We start from the raw sequence: 24,963 nt of genomic DNA on the forward strand, positions 1-24,963 counted from the left end.
AAGGACAAATGATACATAAAAGCAATATATGCTTATTCTTTATGTAACTTAAAATTTCACAGTAAATGATTGTTTATTGTGATTAAGTTGAATAAAGCCACCATCTAATATTCAGACTCAAACTGCTGATATACTGAAGCTTTGCTTTTACTTAGAGACAGACAGTTCAGAGACCTTAACTCGCCCAGAAATGTTCTGTTTGCTAATGTTTGGGTGTAGGGTAACCAGTCAGGATTACTTGATTTACTTATGATGTCTTTGACTTCATTGATCCGGATTGCCTATAGTTGTCAAAAGTGGTTTCTGAGCAGCCATGCAACTTGGATAGCAGTGAAGATTGTTATTATAGCAAACATTAACATCATACATTACATAAAGAGCATGTTTTATGTCTAAAAATACATCTAAGTATTTACAGCAACACATTATTTGTTAAAACATTACAGTGCAGCACTTGTTTATGTAATGAATGCTATAAATATGCCATAAATATAAATGAATAAATATGTCTCCTTCTTTGTGATAGTAAGGACTATTCTTCCTGGGATACCACTATGCTGTGCTTTCAGTAAACTACTGATTGTGTTAAAAGAAATGTGTTTTTTGACCATTTAACTAATTAATGCTGCTCCCTTCACTCTGAATGCCACCAGTCAGTGGGATTCGAAAGCTGTGGGTCAGGGCACCCAGGTATTGATAAATTAGATTATGAGGGTTATTCGGTCCTAACTATAGTGAAACATTCTCTTTATGTGTGGCCTTAAAATACTTTACACATTTCCCTGGTTTGAGGTGCATGGCATTAAGACAGCTATTCATTTTGAATGGACTGGCAGCTCACCTCAATGCACAAAAAAGTACTGGCATTGTTTTTTAAAACTCTGCATGTGTATTATGAATAGCTTCCAAACAAACATATATATTCATTTGGCATGGCTCAGCAGCACAAAGAACATTTACCTTGTGGTTCCCATACGTTACTACAGTGCATATGTATTTTATGCAATTGGGCCCTAAATGTGTGTTCAATAGGAATGATCCTGGGTGGGCATTGAGCTTAAAAGGCACATTCACACTTAATTTAGTGTTAACACACATTTGCATTAACAGATGCATTTCTTTGCATTCAGGCGCATTGTGCAGTAATGTCCACTCAACCTTGATTGACATTTAGCAGACACCATGCCTATCTAAATTAGTGCACACAGCTTTTCCTAAATGTGAACAGTGTACCAGATGCTGTGTGTTACATATGCTTGCACTTCAGATCACACTACACAGTATAAGATAGTTTTTGAGGCTCCCCTTCCATATTAGGCCATATTTGCAGATGTGGGAGTAGTGAAAACAGGTGCTTTAGTCCTTAATCTAGGAAAACAAATGTCATTAGTACACCAGGGATCTCCAGAGTAGATCCAGAGTGTTAATCGGTGATCACATCTTTACAGCAGATTGCAACGTTTCAGAGTCACAATGCCTGATGAAAGGGTCCTGAGTGGCTCCGAAATGTTACAATCTGCTGTAATGATGTGATCACTGATTTAAACTCTGGACCTAATCTGGAGATCCTGGATGTGCTGGTGACATTTGTTTTCCTTGACTTCCAGCCGTTTGTTGCTGCAGCACCCTTTTTATATGCATCGCTACGCCTGCAGGAACGTGTGCGTTGGCATTAGTACTTGACAGTCAATCTAACACACAGTCCTTCATCTAATCTGTACAACCCCTGTCACGTGGGCAAAGAGAATGTGAATGGGACCATGCTGCAACCGCCATGCATCCCAGGCTTTACAGAGTGAAAACAGATGAGATGACATATATCTCCCAGTCACTTGTCAGGTGCGGATCACTTTTCAGAGGGCAATGCAGGTGAAAATGAGCCTTTACTGCTTTTGTGCAAGTGGGCAATACAGCATTAACACCTAAAACATTTAGAAAACACAGCAAGCAAGTCAGTTCTACTCAATGAGCAACAACATTGCATTCACACATAAAGAGCAACTCGACAACATACAGTTCACTGATAGCTGCAGTTCCTGCTTTTTATTGTAGGTGAGGATCTGTTGAAATTGTTTACATCAGATAGGACACAGCAGCAGTGATTTACACCCAAAGCCCATGGGGCATTATAAAGACAGTCTAAGAAAGTCAATTAATCCTGTGGGAGACTAGCTGTCTGCAGGCACGAAGTGTGACTGCTGCAGTGCTCTTCATTGAAAAACTGGAGGTGCACAGTGTAGAATGGAAAGGGAGAAGAATACAGATCAACACAGTTTTCCATCAAGTATCAGAACAAGAAGCAGATTGGACCAAAATAGATGTTAATATATTGAATCACCTGTCAATGAATAAAAAAATCAGACCAGTGCTATTTCTAGAAAAGAAGCACCCATCACACAGAGTATTGACATCTGTGTGTTGCAGTGCACTTTCAGGTACATTTATATACAGTACATAAGTTAATGAGCATTGTAGTAAAGTGTGGTTTATCACATTTTACCACAACACATATGTGAATGGGTGCTTTGAGGTTAGCAGCCTAGACTATTCTGGGAGTCCAGCTTCCAGGAAACAAAACACAACTTTTGCTCAAAAGTGGTACAGTTTTCCAGGACAGATTTATTAAAATAAGGAAGAAAACAAAAGAAACAGCAGTGCAACCCCATAGTGTAGCAATTAAAAGAAAATGTCAATTTGATGAAAAATAGAATTGCACTCACAAAAGTGTGTGGGGCATGGCATAAAGGTGACTTGGGAGACACTAATGTCTTAGGGGCAGCCAGAGAACCATCAGCCTTGGCTACCGGCTGGGGATAAAGCATGCTGAAGATGGAGGAAACTGCTGTCAACGCAACAGTAGACACATGCGCTGTAGATACAGGACACATTTCTAAGCTGGTCGGCTTCTTCATTAGCCAGTCTATGCCAGGCTATCCGGTGGTTGGAAAGTGAGCACCTTCTCTGGTCTTCTAGCTGGCAGCTCCTAGTTTTAGCTATGTTTAGCACTCTGGGCAATCCAATGCAAACATTTTAATACTGTTGGTACATATCATTAATATTTTCATTCACCATTTATTATTTTCCACAATTTTGATTCCTTACTTCTTATTTTCTGCTTTTATTTTATTTTTTTCACCCATTTTGAATAATCCATCCATTTTGTAAATTCGATATCATCTACATTATTTCTGGTTTATCAGATCACTCCTGAGCGCTGTAGTTTGTTTGGGCAATGCTCATTCATCCACATATTTAAATACAAGTAACACAAACAAGCATATTATGTATGTTTGATATGCAGCTGAATATAATAAATGTCCACTGTAAATTGGGGGAGGGACTTTCTACTGTGCTTTCAAAAAAATAAAAAAAGTGGTTGGCTGCTAGTGCAGTGACAAAACTCTTCCTCCAAATAATGTTCTTTTAATTGTTTTTATATTATATCTAGCTTTAATTTTTTTGAGCCTGTAAGTCCCAAATCTGCATTTGTCATCAGTAATGTCTTTGTTTTTGTCCATCCAAAGAATGCGTTTCCCACAATGTCCTGTCAAAGATTGATCGAAAGGTTGTATCCCTATAGTGTGTTATTGGGGAAAGAAGGCAGGACTGCAGTGGAGGATACATTAAAGGTAAACATGAATTTTGTCACATTTCACAAATGCTTCTAGTCTGAATTACCATTTTGCGCTAATGTTCAAGAAAGTTGATGAAATAAGCTTTATAAATAGTGATGACCAAAATAATTTAAAATATCAGCAGATTGGGCAATGGAACATTTTTCGCCAGAATATATGCATGCAGATTGTCTAGTCTGTGAAGAATCATACAATTCATAAATCGTGGGTTCCTGCTTTGTGTGGTTCTTTGCAGACCAGAAAGATGTGAATGCAGTTATACAAATGATTCAGAAAACAGCAAATATCTGCTTTTGGTCATCATGTATGGGAGAAATAAATGCTGTTCAACCCTTAAAGACTGCTTTTACATAAATTGCAATCTACTAATTGTCTTTTTGAACAGACTATAGACAGAATTACTTTTATTACTTTTACTTTCTCCTTTCTTTTTTATATAATCTAAAGTGTATATTTAATAGCTAATCAAGCACTTAAAAATGGTGTTTCCATTGTTAATGGCTTTGGTGCAAATGAATAATTCACTTTAAAATACTTAGTAGATCTTGACATATAAAAAATTTAAGAATTTTTCTTTTTAGCTTATTTTATTTTTTTAACATCATTCTGCACTAAATTCAATATTTACTGATATACTTGTGAGGATCTGGGCAGTACTGAAGTTGTTTCTAGTTTTTCTTTTCTCCTCAGTTTTGTTTGCAAAGCTAAAGCCTATAAATTCCTAGTTTAAAGTAGACATTTAGGCTATACAATACCCCATCTTTCAATTGTGGCCCCCAGTGCTCCCTATTAGCCTGCATAGATTTTAGCATAAACAGCTTCTTAATGTTTTTTTATGGATTCACATGACTGCAAAGCCCAATCTTTTCTGTGTAATGTGCAGCTGGTGGGAGGACTTGCTTCCTCGCCAACAATGCTCAGAGCAGTGGAAATCGGTGGGTGATGTCACTGTTTTCTGTGATTCGGCCACATTATAGCCTAAACTTTTATTTTAAGAACCAATATATGTGGTTGATACTTGTACTTCATTTTTTATTCTCATGCCTTTATTTGCTTTTTTCATGTTTAACCACTTAAGGACCGGAAGGATTTGCCCCCTTAATGGCCAGACCATTTTTTGTGATACGGCACTGCGTCACTTTAACTGACAATTGCGCGGTCCTGCGATGCTGTACCCAAACAAAATTGACGTCCTTTTTTTTCACCACAAATAGAGCTTTCTTTTGGTGGTATTTAATCACCTCCTGCATTTTTTTTTTGCGCTATAAACAAAAAAGAGCGACAATTTAAAAAATATATATTTTTTTACTTTTTGCTATAATAATTATCCCAAAAAAAAAAAAATTCTTCATCAGTTTTGGTCAATATATATTCTACATATTTTTGGTAAAAAAAAATCAAAATAAGCGTATATTGATTGGTTTGCGCAAACGTTATAGCGTCTACAAAATAGAGGATAGATTTATGGCATTTTAATTATTGATTTTTTTTTTTTTTTTAACTAGTAATAACGGCTATCTTTAGCGGGACTGCGGCATTGGGATGGACACAGATCGAACACTTTTGACACTTTTTTGGGACCATTGACATTTATACAGCGATCAGAGCTAATAATAGCCACTGATTACTGTATAAATGTCACTGGCAGGGAAGGGGTTAACGCTAGGGGGCGATCAAGGGGTTAAATGTGTTCCCTCATGTGTGTTCTAACTGTGGGGGGATGGGACTGCCTGGAGGAGGAGACCGATCGCTGTTCCTAATCTTTAGTAGTAGCAGATCTGTCTCTCCTCCTCTGACAGAACAAAGATCTGTCTGTTTACATTGACAGATTTACATTCTGTCTCTGTCAGGGGTGATTGTGGGTGGCCGGCAGGCATCAGCTCCGGCGTGGCGCCGCGGGAGCGCACGCACCCCCTAGAGCTCTTAAAACTGCGACGACGTACCATGATGACGATTCGCCCAGGGGAGACACTGCGGCAGCTGGTCCTTAAGTGGTTAAAGTGGATGTAAACCCTATTCATGAAATTTGAGCTGGGCACATCTATCTGCAGTGTTTTGTTATCTCTCTTGAAAGCACTTCGTCTTGTAGCTCTGTCCTGCCCCGTTCCTTTACCAGCCTGATGACTTTTGACAAGCTTTCCGAGGCCGAAGATAGACCTGTGTGTTGGAGGAGGTTGCTATAAATAGATTAGCAGCCATCTGCACAGTTCACAGGCACCCTCTGCATGTGTGGGGAGGGGGTGTGTGCCTTTTTTCCAATCAGCTTTCTCAGTGTCTAGCAATGATCTCCTCCTACAGATGAGTGAGGAAGTGAAAAATCTAACAGGATGTGTACTCTAAACAGTAGGTAAAGGTGAAGACAGCAGATATACATGTAAAACTTATATAAGGAGATCTCTGTGTATCATCTGTTCATTTGACCGGGTACATGTGAGGTTTTGCATCCACTTTAAATTTAGACAAAAAGTACCAAGGGTTAGAAAGCAGTTGCGTGAATTGGTGTGTCCAGATGTGTCAGTTGGCTTGCTTGTCTTATTGTGTATTTCTTGGCCATAAAAACTGCTTTCATGTACTGTGAGAATTATTCAGCTTTCTAAAACATTGGAAATGGTTTGGTGTAGCCTTTCTTCCATACATTTTCTAAGTTGTTTTTCTCTTGTTCAGGTTAGACATCTTGGTGACAATTATGTTTGTGAATTGAACATTTTTTGGAGAAAATAATTTTGCGATAAAATAAGTAGTGGTATGATAAATCCAAATTAGCACATCAAGCAATTGTCTTTTGTTCAAGTTTCATATGTTTCAATGCTATTTATTTTTTTATTAATAACTTACCATGTTTTCAGAGATTTGAACTGTCAGACTCTAGAAAGCACCCTGATTCTCTGGCAATTATCAATGTAGATTCAGTGCGGAATTCTAATAGCCCTCAAGCAGCAGTAACTATACAATCTGGTGACAAGAACATCTCAGTGGAGGTAAGGTGCTTTATTAATCATTTTGTCAGATAATAATAATATTGATTCACTTTACAGTATATTGCAAATTAAAGCAAAACTTCAAGCGTGTGGTATTTTTTTTTAATTAAAAGGAAGGGACAAGTTTAGGGTTTTAGCATTCCTTTCCTTAATAATCCAGATGATGTAGCAATTTCACTTTGAAGAAGTTTATGCAGAATAAAAGAACTGTATCTTGACCATTGCATTTTAATATATCATATTATAACAATTAGTATGTCTGCTTATGTAGCGGTGTTTTCTGTGCCTGTGCAAGGTTCATGCTTTCTTGTGTGTCAGCTGTCTTTTGTCCTTTTGTCAGCTATGTGTTTCATAAATAGATTACTTTGGCATCATATTACCCTGCACCAATTTAATCAACATTTCCCTACAAAACAAAATACTGATCAACTATTAGAAAATGGTGCTGGAAAATCATTTGCAAAGCTGCAGGACTCTTTGAACCTGCTTTCTTCGGCTTTTAATCCAGACATGCCTAATGGGCTCTATTAATTGATGCATTGCTTATGATTATAGAATGCTCACTTTGCAAGTTGTCAAAGATGGTAATTTTAAAACGATTTTGGTCACCTTTACAAATGGTTATTGCTTTTAAGGCAAAATCAAATGTACTTAAGTCATTCTGATTGTGGCAGAAAGATTTCGCTAATTTTGATAAAGAAGATTGGGAGGAGTGTCTGGAGGTGCCACATGAAGGGGTTAATTTAATAAAGGCAAAAAGATTCTGCGCTTTGCAAGTGCAGTTGCACTCATTTTCCCCATAACTTAGTGAATGTGGTGAACCTCTGCTGAATTCCATTATCCAATCATGTGCAATTAAATTCATTTTTTTTTTTTTTTTTTTCCTGATTCGGTATTCTTTTTAAAGTGAAGCTTTGTTACATTCATCAAGCTCTGGGAAAAATTTGTAAAACTGCACTTGCAAAGTACACAGTCTGTTTGTCTTTAGTAAATCAGCCCCAAAGTCTCACTGCAGGATAGACAAATTCAAACATAACCCATACTGCTCAACTTACCCCAAATAGAATAGCATTTCTATTGTCTTCATGCCACCTTATCTGACTTAAATGCTTTAGCTTACAATACAAAATTACACATTTGATGTAGACTTTCCCTCATTTTTAACTGGTCTTGAGAGCAGTTCCGTAAGTTTACACATGACATGATGGGCTGCCCTATTGAACTAACCCTGCAAGGAATACTTAGTAACTTTATTCTTCCCACACTACACAACATACTTTTGTACTCTTGGCTGGGAAAACAGTAGTACTTTGATAGATGTCTGATCCCTTCCCTACAAAATCACAATGGGTCATTTTATTCCAATTCTTCCATAACCTTCAAGAAACTAATATATGCACATATATCTTGTCTGTCTAAATTTGAGAGTGTGGACTATCTGGCTGCACATTTTCTTTTCTCCCGTCTATAATCAACCATCTTTTTTGACCACCATGCTCTTCCTCTGTTATTATTAAAATATTCTAGAAAGCAATTTTTTTGTTTTGAATAGAATAGGGAAGATTTAGCTCTTCTGTCAGGTTTTATACTACTGTTTGGGCCTCTGCTAGGGAGCTGTGTTTGTTCTGTTGAGGGAAAATTTAAAAGTTGAGTTTTCTCACAAGAACTGTATAAGAGGGGACTTACATTGGAGAGAGTTCCTTTCACTTCCCGTTGCATCTTAGGAAGAGGAAGTGACAGCAAAAGATGAGCTGTCAGGGATTTTAATCCTTCCTTACTCTCGAAGAGAAAGTGAAGGAGAATCTATCCAACACAAGGTTATCAAAAGATAAACTTACTAGGATTGTTAACCCTACTTACTCTAGCCAAAACAAAAAAAAAATCCAATTAATAGAAAAAGGTTTGTCTATATTATCCCTTACTATGGTCAACCATTTTTTAATTAACTGCTTTTTAATTTTTTTTTTGGGTGGAGTAAAAAAGGGGTAAATTCCCTGTCAGCTTTCTTTTAATGGTTTTTATAAAGCGGCAAATCTGACATACTCAAAGCAGTCAATGCAGGTGAATCATTCAGGTACACATGTTTTAAATGACAGGGATTGATTCATGACTAGCGAATGTTTGGTGAAAGTCACATTCACTGCTTTATAAATGCCCTTAACATTTTAAGTGTTTGCTATTTTGCATCCCCTCGAACACTTCATCTCCAAAATAAAAACAGTAGACATTATACTTTCTCTCCTGAACTTTTTGTTTCATAGTTTTTATTGTTGTTCATTTGGGTGCACAGCATATTCACAATTGTTATTATGAGCAACAAACACTGCTACTGCAAGCCTTTATGTTCTTTAACTTACTACTACACCACTTATGTAAATTTGTGCAAATTTGTAACAAGTACACTCTATATTGTACACTCTATATACACTCTGTATTGCCACCCCCATCAAATAATTCCCCGCATCTATTACCTTTTGTACCACCACCCCCTCCCTTTAGAATGTAAGCTCTACGAGCAGGGCCCTCCTGTCCCTTCTGAATTGAACTGTACTGTAATTGTGCTGTCCTCCCTCTACATTGTAAAGCGCTGCGTAAACTGTTGGTGCTATATAAATCGTGTATAATAATATAATAATAACAATAATATTGTGACAGTGCTAGGCCTTGCCACAGTGTGATTATAGGAAAAATACACATACAATTTGCATTAAGGCAGTGTGTGAAGCTACAGAGCATTGTTTTTGAATGGAGAAGACTGGTTTGTCAGTGTTCTCCGAGTTTTGTAATCCCTGAGTGGGCCTTGAGCTTGAAGGCTTCAAAGTTCAATCCTTCAAACCTTTGTCTTGATTTTACTGGAGACCTGCAGATTGTGTGCGTGTACAGGTGTGCACACTTGTAAGCAAGGCTTGGGTAGAGCTCAGAGCTTCAGCCTCCAGCCTCCTGTCTGAAGACCAAGATGCGCAACCTGAGAGACTGTACTCCATGTTGGAGTGGAGGCAGCTACGCAAATCTGGGAGACTAAGAGAGAGTCTGGGGGACCAAGAACACTGGGACAACTAGGCGAGTCCATGGGACTGAGGGAATCTGTAAGTCTCATAGAGGTGAGAGAGTCCAGGAAGTCAGGAAGACCCTATATTGAGAAGCTAGCTGTGGGTCCATTCAACAGGGAGATGTGACTAAAGGCTGAGTGAGCCAGGAGCGAGCTGGGAGAGCTGGTGACATGGACTGAGTGACCAGTGACAAGAGCAGCGGTGCTTCTGAAGAGATAGCCAAGTGACATTGAATTTTCGTGGACCTGTTTTGATGAAACTGAAACTGAAAACCCTGCGTGGACAAGTTTTATGGTCTTTACTTTGAGTCTTGTTTAGGGGTGCAACGGATCAAAAAACTCACGGTTCGGATTGTTCCTCGGATTAGGAGTCATGGTTCGGATCATTTTCGGATCAACAAAAAAAAATCTCCCCCACTGTAATATCCACAATCTCCCTATTGGCAGGGTGTGGCAGAGTATTGCAGGGTATTGGCAGGGTATTGGCGGGTATATTGGCAGAGTATTGGCGGGTATATTGACAGAGTATTGGCGGGTATATTGGCAGAGTATCGGCAGGATATGGAAGAGTATTGTCAGGGTGTGGAAGAGTATTGTCAGGGCATTGCAGAGTATTGTCAGGGCATTGCAGAGTATTGGCAGGGCATTGCAGCAGGGCATTGCAAAGTATTGGCAGGGCATTGCAGAGTATGGGCAGGGCATTGCAGTGTATTGGCAGGGTATTACAGCAGAGCATTGCAGAGTATTGGCAGGGCATTGCAGAGTATTGGCACTGCTGCCATCCGATCTCTCCCCTCCACTGTACAGATCAGTACACAGAGGGGAGAGAGGAGCCGGCGTCATGACATGACGCCGGTTTGTTACAAGTGATTGCTCCGTCATTTGACGGAGCGATCACGTGCTAAACGGCCGCCGGGTGTACCAAGATGGTCGCCACTCCGGAGCTAGGCCGAAGCCGCGGCCTTTCCTATGGCCGAGGCCACAGAGCGCTCTGTGGATTGCGGGTGTCCCGTACGGATCAACCTCCGCGGATCGGATCAACCTCCGCGGATCGGATCAACCTCCGCGGATCGGATCACGGATCGATGACGATCCGTTGCACCCCTAGTCTTGTTTAATAAAAATGGTCTGGCAAGCCCTAAAATGAAGTTCAGACTGGCATGGTCTCACTTAAAAATGCTTCTACCACTGAGCTAACGACCCCCCATAACATAATATACATGAAATATTGTGACATCTTTCTTGTTCCATACAGTTACACCAATGTTCGGCTCAATATTTTCTGACTAGCTGGAGTTTGTTCTACAGTATATTCACAAAGCTGGAGAGTGTCTAATAATCCCATGCAACTTTGCATAAAGAAAAGTGTGTGTGTGTGTGTGTGTGTATATATATATATATATATATATATATATATATATATATATATATATATATATATATATATATATATATATATATATGTATGTATGTATGTATGTATGTATGTGTGTATATATATATATATATATATATATATATATATATATGTAATATATATATATATTATTTTAATTTGAGCAAAGGAGAATAGATCTTTTTTCTGGACCAGCATATTATTTTACGTAAGACCTGTTTAGTTAACATTTTAAAAAGCATTTTTTTCTGTTTCCCACTATTTTTTTTATAGGTTTATTCTTATTCCATTTACAAAAGAATCCTTTCAATCCAATACTGAGAAACCTTTCCAATCCTGGTGTTTTTTTTCCTGCAGCAAGCATTTTCATAGATAACAATATAACTAAATTCTAACTAAGAGAGAGAAAACCCAATTTTAAAGCATATTAAGACATCATTACCATGCGTCTACCCCTTGCTCTTCTGTTGACAGGTGACATTATTTTTTAACAGATGGCCTCAGGAACCCGGCCCTTGCACTTAAATTCCAAGCTTTCTACATTTATTAGGACCAGTACCCACGAGCAGCTGCTGGCAGAAATGATGCAGTCTCACATGGTTAAAGACATGTGTCTGATTGGAGGAAAGGTATTGTTCTAGATGTTATGGCTTTAAATTTAAAGTTTTATGTTTTTTAAAGTTTATACATATATCTGTGGACATACAGAATGAATAGCATTACTAAAGGTTCCTTCAAGCCATTATGGGTGAAATGGCTTCAGAAGGGAAATCTGCCCTTCATAGTCCTGAGCTCTGGTTTTGTACACCATTGAGTCTCGCTTCTACCGCTACATTAAATTACTCTACTCTACATTATTAGAGGAAAACTGAGAACCCCCTTGTGATTCTTATGGCAGAATTTTAAACCTTGCAACTTAAAGCATACCTGTATATCAAGGCAAAATAGCAAAAAGACATATGCAGTACATTTCTGCAGTGCATCCATATTTCCACTTGTTTTATCCCAGGTAAAATACCTTTCAGAAATTCCCATTGTCTTTTAAACCCTGTTATGGGATGACAACACACAGCATTTTTATAGATGTTATCAGCCCCTCACAGTGATCTCACTACTTGAGGCCCTGAGGAACATTAGAAACCATTTGTTGATTTAATTTTTCGATATCCATCAAGTATGAAATAGCAGTTTTGGGTTAACTGACCTTTTGGAGGGAAATTTGAAAGCTTAACTTATGCTTAATGCATTCCCCTCTACAGGGCTTTTTTTCTCAGAGAATAGGTGCAGGAACTCCCCCTTTCTGAGTCACCCCTTTTCTCCACCTCTACCCACCTCCAAGCCCCCTCCACCTACCTCCCATTACTGCCCTTTTAGAGAATACAGAACCAAGTATCAGTTTGTGGTGATAAGTAATTTGTATGGAATTTGTTAATAACAAGAAAAGCAGTAAAATAGATCCCCTGTAGCCAGTAACAATAAAGCCCCCTCTAACAATAATAGATCCCAACATTAACAAGCCACCCGAAACAAAATCCCCCGGCAGCAACAACAGAGCTCCTTGCAGCCAGCATCAATAGACTCTCCAGCAGCCAGCAACAATAGTCCCCTCCCTCAACAGTAGATCTCTCCCATCCATAACTGACCCCTCAGCGATATAAGACCCACCCCCAGCAACAATAGGTCCAGACCCCCCCTGCAAAAATAGATCCCCTCCAGTTAGAACAGATCCCTCAGCAGCCAGCATCAATAGACCCTGCAGCACACCCCAGTACCCCTTACCATTACATACAGTCAGTGCTGGCGGTGACGGAACTGCATTACCCCGCGTGCCCGCTGAAAAAAAGCCCTGCCCCTCTCTGTGATATTTGTTAACATACAGTATATTACCAAAGGTATTGGTAAGCCTGCCTTTACACATACATGAACTTAAATGGCATCCCAGTCTTTGTCCGTAGGGTTCAATATTGAGTCCCCCCCCCCCCTTTGCAGCTATAACATCTTCAATTCTTCTGGAAAGCTGTCCACAAGGTTTAGGAGTGTGTCTATGGGATAGTTTGACCATTCTTCCAGAAGCGCATTTGTGAGGTCAGCCACTGATGTTGGAGAGAAAGCCTGGCTTGCAGTCTCCGATCTAATTCATCCCAAAGGCGTTCTGTTGGGTTGAGGTCAGGACTCTGTTCAGACCAGTCAAGTTCCTCTACCCCAAACTCGCTCATCCACATTCTTATGAATCTTGCTTTGTGCACTGGTGCACAGTCATGTTGGAACAGAAAGGGCCAACCCCAAACTGTTCCCACAAAGTTGGGAGCATGAAATTGTCCAAAATGTCTTTTTATGCAGATGCCTTAAGGGTTCCCTTCACTGGAACTAAGGGGTCAAGCCCAACCCCTGAAAAACAACCCCACACCAACCCCCTCCAACAAATGATTTGGACCAGTGCACAAAGCAAGGTCCATAAAGACACGGATAAGCAAGTTTGGGGTGGAGGAACTTGACTGGCCTGCACAGAGTCCTGACCTCAACCTGTTAGAACACCTTGGGATGAATTAGAGCGCAGACCAGGAGCCAGGCCTTCTCTCCAACATCAGTGCTTGACCTCACAAATGTGCTTCTGAAAGAATGGTCATATAGTTCCTTAGACACACTCCTAAACCTTGTGGACAGCCTTCCCAGAAGAGTTGAAGCTGTTCTAGCTGCAGAGAGTGGGCCAACTCAATATTGAACCCTACAGACTAAGACTGGGATGCCATTAAAGTGCATTTTTGGTAACATAGTGTATAATGCAAAACTTAAGTGAGTTAATAGCAGGTTGAAGGATCTTTAACATTTTTGTTCATTATCAGGAAATAAGTGAAATGCACTGATAATGCAAGTTTGTGCTTTAGATGTGGTCCAAGATAAAGTTGATCACAGTAAATATTGTTTAACAGAAAATGAAGAAACAAGTGAGAGACTCAGACTTTAATTTGATGTGGAATATACATTAATTCCACCATAATTTAGAGTGAAGCATTCACTAAAGTCTTCCTTTTTCCCTAGGGGTGTGGCAAAAGTGTGATTGCTAAAGAATTTGCTGATATACTTGGGTATGAAGTGGAGTCTGTCATGTTGTACCAGGTAATCTTCTAAGCTTGAAAATTTTAGCAAATACACTGAAAATGGGTCCTTTTGATAATGAAATGTATATGCCAGTTTGATATAAAATGTACTATTTGTTTGATATAAAATGTACTATTAATATGAATGTCTATATTGTAAAGTAATAGTTGGTGAATTTTGAAGCAGGTAAAAAGTAAAAGCTACTTTTTACGTGAATGATTTGTGAATTCAAAGCAGAAACTAGGAATGATCTATAGTCTAATGTGTGCATTAGAAAAAAAAAAAACAGATCCAGTTTCTGTGTGTATATAATAAAATAATGGCTAAATGCACGCAGCGGTGTGCGCTAGGAGACACTATCCTGTCGCATCATGCAGTTTTTTTTTTCACAGAACTTTATTAATATGTTGCCAGTGACATTTCAATAAAGTTCTGATTACATCAGCGGTGGCGCAATACAGTGGTTCATGTTGCAACTAGCTCAGTAACACTGTGATGGGAACTGGCACCATTGGAAACAAGGCATTTGCTTTGTCTGTATGCTGGATCTGTTCTGAACAGGCCCCAAGAATTTCAGGCACTGTGGTGCACTGATCAGTGATCCTATCATTCACACCGCTTAACAGTAATACATGAGAATTTATTAAAACTGAAGTAATAAAATCAGAAGCTCACCAATCAGATTAATTTTTTTTTGTTCATTGTTCAGACTAGATATGAAAATTTAAATTCCTACTGCATGCTGCTGACAACAACCCTAATGTACATTTCCTTTGTTCCAGTTTTCATTACTTAGTGCCAAACCGTGATAAAACATTTTCATCTGCAAGTCTAAATCTAAGGTTTAATTACATTTATATTTATAATACACAAAATATATTTAAAATATATTTTTATGCAGGGACATCCCCCATATAACCTCTTCCACACGTAGCTAACATCAGTAAGAGAAGCATACCTCTTTCCTGTGGAGGCCTTTTTATAAGATGATGCTTTTATCAAGATGGCTGTACCAAAGTCCTTGCGGCTACTCCTGTAGGGGCACCATAGCCGCTATGGTGCCCCTGCAGGAGTCTCAATCTTTTTAACCTGTCTGGAGTGCGAAGACAACTGCTGCAGTTAGTGCAGGGCTTGCAACTTTTAAATCAGCCTCAGAATGCTGGTGCTTTTATGCTTTGGTCATGTTTTTATGCTGGAATGGTTTAAATTTATGTTTCAGCCATGTATGGGAGGCGCTGGATGTTTAAATTTCACACCATTTATGTCTAGTCTATTTAGCTCAAGGCTGTTGCATCTGACACTACTCTCTCATATGGCATCCCATGGCCCACTCATCCTTCCTCCTGCTGATCTAGGGAGTAGTTAACTCTGCTTCTGAGCAGTCCAATCAGGATTAGAAGCCTTTGGCTGAAATTTCATCCAAGCCTAAGAATATCATTGCTACCCATTTTGACACTATACATTCTTGTTTAGCATTAAAGCAGTCTGAGTCTGCTCTCCCAAGTGTATGTGGTCCCTACAAGTTCCTAAGCCTGTCCAGTTACACATTACTACTCTCCAATCTGATCCGCCTAGGTGGAGGAGGACTGATCTCCTTCCGTTTGTTTTTTGCAGGCCTGGATAAGATTGGAGGCAGGCCGCTGGTCCATAGGAGTGAATAGCCCATCCGATCAGGTCCGCTTGAAAAACTAACATTTGGACCTGATCGGAGCGGTCATGCGAAAGAGGGATTTGCCACTTTCTTTAATTGTTTGTGTAATAGTATAACTTCCATATTGTGTTTTTGTATTCTACATACATCTTGTTACTAGTTGGAGCTGTGTTCTTCTAATATGCAGAACACATCTTGACCTCAGGATTAATGTATGTACCGATGTTGGTTATTTGGCATGAACTCTTCATAATAAATTAGTATATACATACTGGTACATGTTTGTTGAGCACACACATTTCAACAACGCAGATTTTAATAAGCATTTAAAGAGCATAGAATAAATTACATTTGACTGCAATAAATATGGGAGAATAATGGGAAAATATCCCATTTGAAAGAAGGAGGAAGGGTAACAGAATTATTGTAAAGCCCAGAAAAACAAGCTCATTAAAATAGAGTACAAAGAAACATAACACATCTCTGCGTGAAAGTGTTTACACCACTGAGTTCCCTCTAAAAAGAGCTCTGTAATGTGCCGTAATGAGACAAAAATAGATGGGTAAGGTTTGTGATCTGTAATTCAAAGGGCATAAGAGAAGGGTGGCAGAAACAGCTAAAGTGCATTTAATCAAATAACTGTGGATAATTTCCCTCCTCTCAGAAGGCATTTAGATATAGGTTCATGCTGGTTTAGGAAACAAACTCTTTCTACATCTGAAGAAAACCCACTCATTGAGCAAGAAAGAAAATGATTTTCCTGTTGCTATTTCTAATTTTAAACATTGCAATAATGTTTTCAAATTAAGGAGCTTACAAAAAATAACACTTTAGCGCTGCTTTTGTCCTGTAATTAAAATTCCAGTGTGTGCATAAACTATGCTATTTTTAGCACTTATGAGTTGTTTAATGAAAATGTGTTTCTGGCAACTAAAGTGATCAGCTGTTGGCTACTGAAAGTTTTTGGTAAAAGTGCTTTAGTCTTTTGCTAGACTTTCCACTGCATTTCATGAATTATATCTTTTTACTGCAAAATGATTAAGGGTGTGGCTACATCTGGCTTACCTACTGTATGTGGTCTCAAACACGCTCACTATAAGGTTACTTATCGTTGGGGCAAGATTTGGGGACCCTATGGGGTTTCCCAGTATGACATCTTCTCTGACATTTGAAGGACTCAACATTGTGATACAGTAAAACAAACAGTGTTTTAGTGCCAGAAACTTTGGCTATATTTTTTTAGTTTTGTCTAGAATAGTCATTTTCTATAATTTTAATAGTAGGTTTATTTTAACAATGAGGGACAGAATAACAACAAACATATCCAGAAAAATGTATTTCAAAAAGTTGAATAAAAATATCTCCTATTAATCGGCAAGATTTCTGGTTCCCAGATGTCTTCTATACAGGTAACAAGCTGAGATTAGGAGCACTCTCTTAAAAGGAGTGATCCTAATATCAGTTGGTTATCTGTATAAAAGACACCTGTCCACAGAAGCAATCAATCAGATTCCAATCTCTCCACCATGGCCAAGACCAAAGAGCTGTCCAAGGATGTCAGGGACAAGATTGTAGACCTACACAAGGCTACAGAACCATTGCAAAGTAGCTTGGGCAGAGGGTGACAACAGTTGGTGCGATTATTCGCAAATGGAATAATAACTGTCAATCTCCCTCGGTCTGGGGCTCCATGCAGGATCTCACCTTGTGGAGTTTCAATGATCCCGAGAACGGTGAGGAATCAGCCCAGAACTACACGGGAGGGTCTTGTCAGTGATCTCAAGGCAGCTCGGACCATAGTCGCCAAGAAAACAATTGGTAACACACTACGCCATAAAGGACTGAAATCCTGCAGTGCCTGTAAGGTCCCCCTGCTTAAGAAAGCACATCTACAGGCCGTCTGAGGTTTGCTAATGAACATCTGAATGATTCAAAGGAGAACTGGGTTGAAAGTGTTGTGGTCAGATGAGACCAAAATCGAGCTCTTTGGCATCAACTCAACTCGCAGTGTTTGGCGCAGGGGAAATGCTGCCTATGACCCCAAGGACACCATCCCCACCGTCAAACATGGAGGTGGAAACATTATGCTTTGGGGGTGTTTTTCTGCTAAGGAGACAGGACAACTTCCCTGCATCAAAAGGACCATGGACTTGGCCATGTACCCTCAAATCTTGGGCGAGAGCCTCCTTCCCTCAGCCGGGGCATTGAAACACACAGCCAAGGCAACAAAGTTGTGGCTCATGAAGAAGCACATTAAGGTCCTGGAGTGGCCTAGCCAGTCTCCAGACCTTAATCCCATAGAAAGTATGCGGAGGGAGCTGAAGGTTCGAGTTACCAAATATCAGCCTCAAAACCTTAATGACTTTGAGAGGATCTGCAAAGAGGAAAGGGACAAAATCCCTCCTGAGATGTGTGCAAACCTGGTGGCCAACTACAAGAAATGGCTGACCTCTGTTTGCCAACAAGGGTTTTGCCACCAAGTACTAAATCATGTTTTGGGAAGGGGTCAAATACCTATTTCACTCACTTAAATGCAATCAATTTATAACTTTTTGCTTATCTGGATTTTTTGGTTGTTATTCTGTCTCTCACTGTTAAAATTATAGACTGATCATTTCTTTTTCAGTGGGCAAACATATAAAATCAGCAGAGGATCAAATGCTTTTTATCCTCACTGTAATTGTGTACACCTTTTAATATAATGCATATTTATTTAACTCTGTACACACGGTTGGATTTTCCCACAGAAAAAGTGCGATCGGAATGTGTTGTCGGAAATTCCGATCGTGTGTGGGCTCCATCGGACTTTTTCTGTCGGAATTTCCGACACACAAAGTTTGAGAGCAGGCTATAAAATTTTCCGACAACAAAATCCGATCGGTTAAATTCCGATCGGAAAGTGCCACGCATGCTCAGAATAAATTAAGAGACGAAAGCTCTTGGCTACTGCCCCGTTTATAGTCCCGGCGTACGTGTTTTACGTCACCGCGTTCAGAACGATCGGATTTTCCAACAACTTTGTGCGACCATGTGTATGCAAGACAAGTTAGAGCCAACATCCGTCGGAAAAAATCCATGGATTTTGTTGTCGGAATGTCCGATCAATGTCCGATCGTGTGTACAGAGCATAACACTTCTTGAAATGGAGACATGGAGAGGGCAGCAAAAAAGAACTAGTTTTCTGTGTTAATGGATGAGCCATTTGCCCCTGTCTCCTGCCTATCTTTACCTGTGTTTGTTTTTTAATTTTGTTTTTTTTTGTATTTGCTTTATTAAAGCATATAATGAATGAGTCACATAATTTAAAATCTGGTACACAGATATGACCAATTTAACTGGATTATCAAAACTCATGAACATACAAACAAAATAAAACCTTACTTCATATAGACTATGGTGTTTAAATTAACCGCCACCATTTATTTCTCTCATCCCATAGTGATCTAACAAATACATCACTCTCTCACAGCCACGCTTCTATTTATGCATACTACAGTAGAGCATCCAATGGGGATCATAACACTATCATTTGACTTTGCAATTGCTACAGCAATTGTGCAAAATTAGGAAATTTGATATAGATATCTTACCTAAAGAGTGGCCATGAAAATCAAGAAAGTAATTCATATTCCTGGGAGTTGCCCCGGGTTCACAGTGTTGTGGTCCAGGACACCGCATGTAATTTACACAGGAATTGCAGCACATTCTCTGGTGTCTCTGGGGTGCGATTTGAGTCATGGATTTGTATGGCTAAAATTGGACCGCGATATCACCAAACTGGTGCAGGACCCTTATTTTGTCTGTGCCAAAATCGGATTGCATGGGTGACGTAATCGGATTGCCACGCCCTATGGCTATATAAGAGATGTCAGACAGTGGGGGGACATCACAACGGAGGAAGACTGCCTTAGGACAAGAGCGGTCTTTTTTGTTTTTAGCGGGTAACCTGCGGCGAGGAAGAAGACAGCAGCGGCACGGGAGAAGGCGGCTCGGGGGGAAGACCGGCTCTTGGTTTTTTTTTTTTTTTTTTTACATTTCACTGCTTTTTTGATGAATAGGTACCCGATACCCATTCGCATAGAGAGGGGGTGGTATCTGGGGGTCCCCTTATTAAACATTCCGATAAGCCCCCCTCTCGCAGACCCCAAAACCATCGGCCAGGGTTGTCGGGAAGAGGCCCTTATCCCCATCAACATGGGGGCAAGGTGCTTTTTGGTGTGGGGGGGGCGCTGAGCCCCCTCTACCCCAAAGCACCCATCCCCCCCGTTGAGGGCATGTAGCCTGGTATGGTTCAGGAGGGGGGTGCTCGCTTGGCCCCTCCCTTTCCTGACCTACCAGGCTGCATGCTTGGATAAGGGTCTGATTTGGAGGCGGGCCCCACGCCTTTTAAAAAAAAAAAATTGACGTGGGGGTGTCCCCCTGGTGTGGTCTTTGGAGGGGCATGCAATTTTTTTTTTTTTTTTTACATTCAGCTTTCAGTGGGGAAGCCCGCTGACAGCTGATGACTCATCGGTTGTTAAGGACGCAGCGGCCAGCTTCCCAACCGCTTCTTAGCAACCAACTATACACACACTACACTATACATGTGAATCAATCATTAAACTGGAGCATGCAAAATCTGGTGCAGCTGTGCATAGAAACCAATCAGCTTCCAGGTTTTATTGTCAAAGCTTATTTGAGCAAGCTGAAGAAGCTGATTGGTACCATGCACAGCTGCACCACATTCTGAGTTCTGTATTTTTGTTAAAGTAATTTCTATCTTCTGCTTCGTTTCTCTGCTTTCAACATAAATCACTTCTGACAAGTTTTACTGACACCAAGAGAAAAATGGTGTCAGGGAGAGACCTCCAGCTGATTGATAGCCTCTGCTCTATTCCTATGTGCTGTGTGGAAGGTTATGTGTTCCTTCTCTCCAATCAGCTCTTAGAACTCTCCTCACTGAGCTCTGCAGAATGTAACTTTAGCTCTCTGCTGACAGCTCAGACAAGCTTTATAAATTCTGCACTTTGAATGGATCTAGAGAAGAATAGACTACAGATAAACAGGTAAAACGTATGTGGGAGTATTTGTTTCATCTCTGTGTATCACCTGGTCTGTGTAAGGGTTTACAACCATTTTAAGGGTTGGATTACTAAAATAGTGCATTCATCTTTTTTTTTTTTTTTTTTTTTTTTTCATGAACATAGCAACCTCTTAGCTCTTGCAACTTGTAACAATGTTATTGAGAAATTCTTGCCAATAGAAGCAGAATTTGGTGCTTTAGAGCAACATTGATTGGGGCTTTGAAGCAGCATTGACTGAAACTATCACGTAACACTTTTTTATTATTTGTATCATTCTACTCTACATTCAAATACTGTTGCTGTTATCACATTGATTTCTGTTGAACTGATTTGTGCAGGACATGACTGCCAGGGACTTGCTGCAGCAAAGGTACACACTTCCAAATGGTGACACTGCCTGGCGACAATCTCCTTTGGTTACAGCTGCCTTGGAAGGAAAACTTGTTATTCTTGATGGTATCCATCGTGTCAATGCAGGCACTTTATCCATTCTTCAAAGGTCAGTAACTGCTAGCTCTGAGCATTTTAGATGACCAGATATGGCTTAAAAATTATATTGTAAACTGAGAGATGTAATAATAATACATTCTTAAAATATGCACTATATCTCCTTAATAGTTTTTGTGGTGGAATGATTAATATCAACTATAGATATGTATATGCATACAGTATTATATTGCTTCTAATACTCTGCAGTCAAATTGGTGTCATAGAATGTAGTCCTAGAAAAGACTGACTGACTGAAAATACTTTATTGAGCTGTTCTTTACTTAAAAGTGATGAAAAAATAGCGTAACTCTATCTCAAGTTCCAATAGATATGCAAACAGTTCATTGACGCTCGGTTCACATCTATGCGGGTGGCTGCTGATGCAGGAATCGCATCAATATCCGCAACCACCCACAGTGAAAACACGCTACTTTGAGAAAATGTAGGGGCTGCCATTCATTCTGAATGGCACCCCCATGCATGAAAAAAAGGAAGTGCCTTTTGGGGGTTCAGGAACCGCACAGTCAAAATGACCGCGTTTTTCCACACCGTTTTCTGCAGGAAACACAGGCACAGCAGCCCATTTAAATGAATGGGCTGCTGTGCCCCAGCAAACAAGCCCTGACACAAACACATAGGTGCAAACCGAGTCTTATTGCATTTTCAAAAAGTTAGAGTACAAGTGATGTAAGTTCTGGAGGCTATACTGTATTCTTAACTCCTTCATGCCTAAGCCTTTTTCTGACATTTGTTGCTTACAAGTCAAAATTAGTGTTTTTTTGCTAGAAAATTATGTAGAATCCCCAAACATATAAATATATATATTTTTTTTGGCAGAGACCCCAGAACAGGGGTAGGCAACCTTGGCCCTCCAGCTGTGGTGAAACTACAAGTCCCAAGAGACATTGCAAGACTCTGATAATCACAGGCATAACTCCTAGAGGCAGAGGCATGATGAGATTTGTAGTTTCACCACAGCTGGAGTGCCAAGGTTGCCAACCCCTGCCCTAGAGAATAAAAGAGTGATCGTTGCTATATTTTATGTCGCACTGTATTTGCACAGCAGTCTTTAAAATGCATTTTTCTCCAGTCTAAAAAGAAAGAAGATGTGAAGGGGCGAGTGGCGCTACCTATATGTCAAATAGTGCTCTACCAAATCACTCTATAGTGGCTTAGTATTAAAAGACACAGTGTTCTTGTTGAATAAATTATAACAAAACAGTTTCCATAAAGGTGATAGTGTAATATCTATCACACCTCACCTACCCCAGTAGGTGAGTACTAAAACCCTCTAGGTGTGGACACCAATCCTACACAGGAGAAGTTATCACCAAAAATGTAATGGCTTACAAATTAGCGTATAAAACATCCAGACATGAATATCATGATAGTATAGTGATCCTTTGCTTGTAACAGTGCGTATAGTGTCCAAGCCCAAAATGCAGGATGCGAGTGAACCAAATCCAAATAAAAATGCAAAGAATCGCACCAAAAAAAAAAAGTTACATTTTTTAAAATAACCTTTTAATAAACGGAAGTTTTGGTTATACTGCACTATGGGAGCCAATTTCTCTTTTTTATGAGGATTATGAAAACTATCTATACATCTATCTATCACAACCCGGATATAGCTGCTCAAGGAACTGCAAAGGCTGAAACCAGTGGTTACCTGCCAACCTAAGGAGCTACATGCGCATTACCCATGTAGGGGTAGTAGGATCTGGTGAGTGGGGACCCTTGAGGGGGAGCACGCAAGTCACCTGTCAAGATTCTGTGATCACTAAAGTGGCCTGCTACAATTTCTCTAAACACGAACAGTCACCTTCATTGGGATGAATGCACCTATGTGTCTTTTGTACACGGTGCGATAAACTGCATCTTGGTGTAATTTTTAATTTTGGTGCGATTTTTGCATCTTTTTCTGTTTTTTGGTGCAATTTTTTTTTTTTTTTTGTTTTTCTTTTGCATCTTGGGTTTATATACACCTTGATTTTATGATTGGGACACTATATGTATACACTCATGTTTTTGTATATGGGGCGATAATTACATTTTGGTGCGATTTTTGTTTTTTTTATAACCTTTTTTTTTTTTTTTGGTGCGATTCTTTGCATTTTTATTTGGATTTGGTTCACTCGCATCCTGTATTTTGGGCTTGGACACTATACGCACTGTTACAAGCAGAGGATCACTATACTATCATGATATTCATGTCTGGATGTTTTATACACTAATTTGTAAGCCATTACATTTTTGGTGATTAACTTCTCCTGTGTGAGGGTTTTAGTACTCACCTACTGGGGTAGGTGAGGTGTGATAGATATTACACTATCACCTTTATGGAAACTGTTTTTTTATAATTTATTCCACAATAACACTGTGTCTTTTAATACTTAGCCACTATAGAGTGATTTGGTAGAGCACTATTTGACATATAGGTAGCGCCACTCGCCCATTAACATCTTCTTTCTTTTTATATTTCAGAGCCCTCTTACGGGGGGGTTTGGGGAGGCTGCAACCTTCGCACACGTCCTAAGCGCAGACCTTCCCAATTAATTAATTTACTCATTTTTCTCCAGTCATCTTCCAGGACGGCACACTTGAGATGACGGGTCTAACCTGACAGGAAACACAACAGAGTTTAAAAGGCCCCACCCTTCCCTCTGTCCCTCAGTTATTGATTGCGTTTCCCACAGGATGGCAGCGAAACCATTAATTTTTTTCTATTTCTTAGACCAAGGTCTGGGACCGAGGTCTCCCCCCGGAATGTCAGACCTAGGGTAGCCAGTGGTGACTGCAGGGTCTGACAGGGCTCTGCTCGTTCCGAGGGGGGTCATTCCCTCGTTCTTCCAGAAGTAAGTACTCAGGGGTGGTACAGCAAGAACCCCCCTGAGAAACTGGCGGCACTAGGACACGGTGAGGGTGTCCATAACCCCAGGGACCTTACATCCCACTCTCTCCTCCTACCTGACAGTGGTGGATGGCATGGAGGGGCCACTCGAATATCCCCCATCTGATTTGGGATGGAGTCCTTGATGTGTTTAGCATGGTGTCCCGGGTCAGGTGTGGCTGGTGGGACTGAGGGATCTGCTTGCCGCTGTGCTCTATCGGCGTCGTCCAGCTGCTATTGCGCATATCCGGATGTCGTTACGGCGCGCTCGGATGACGTCATTTCCGGGGACTCCGGGCTACAACAAAATGGCGGTGAGCAGCGCAGCAAGCAGATTTAAAAGCGGTAACGGAGCGGGGGTCCACGGTCCTGTGTCCCCCAATCTACCTGGAGTGATCCTACCCAGCGGTTGGTCGGCTAGATGGGATGGAGAAGGACGGACCGAATTTGGCAGCATCAGAGGTCACCACAGGGGGTGAGTGACCCAGCTGCTGTGGGGAGATTTGGGGTGGCCCTATTTTCCTCTCCCCCACAGGGTAATGGCTAAAATGGGTTTTTATTGTCATTTACAGAGATTGAATGCCCTACCCAGGGGACGGCCAGTAGGTCTAAGTCCAAAGCCACCTCAAAATCAAGGCGTTGTGGTTACTGTAAGGAGAAACTCCCACAGGACCACAACAAGCCTTTCTGCTTCAGATGCATCTATAAATTAG

At 40.2% G+C, this 24,963-nt stretch overlaps 1 protein-coding gene across 3 annotated transcripts in view; it reads left to right on the plus strand.

Moving 5' to 3' along the window:
• The window catches only part of VWA8 (von Willebrand factor A domain containing 8), a 686,916-nt gene that overhangs the window by 233,460 nt on the left and 428,493 nt on the right, over nt 1-24,963 (plus strand). For all 3 annotated transcript variants that reach the window (XM_073614208.1, XM_073614207.1, XM_073614209.1), the window contains exons 10-14: nt 3,525-3,629; nt 6,482-6,613; nt 11,553-11,687; nt 14,098-14,175; nt 21,210-21,370. In XM_073614208.1, coding sequence (XP_073470309.1) covers nt 3,525-3,629; nt 6,482-6,613; nt 11,553-11,687; nt 14,098-14,175; nt 21,210-21,370 — 611 coding nt within the window. The remainder of the gene's footprint in view (nt 1-3,524; nt 3,630-6,481; nt 6,614-11,552; nt 11,688-14,097; nt 14,176-21,209; nt 21,371-24,963) is intronic.

The sequence above is a fragment of the Aquarana catesbeiana genome, linkage group LG02, assembly GCF_042186555.1.
Source record: "Aquarana catesbeiana isolate 2022-GZ linkage group LG02, ASM4218655v1, whole genome shotgun sequence".
NCBI lineage: Eukaryota > Metazoa > Chordata > Amphibia > Anura > Ranidae > Aquarana > Aquarana catesbeiana.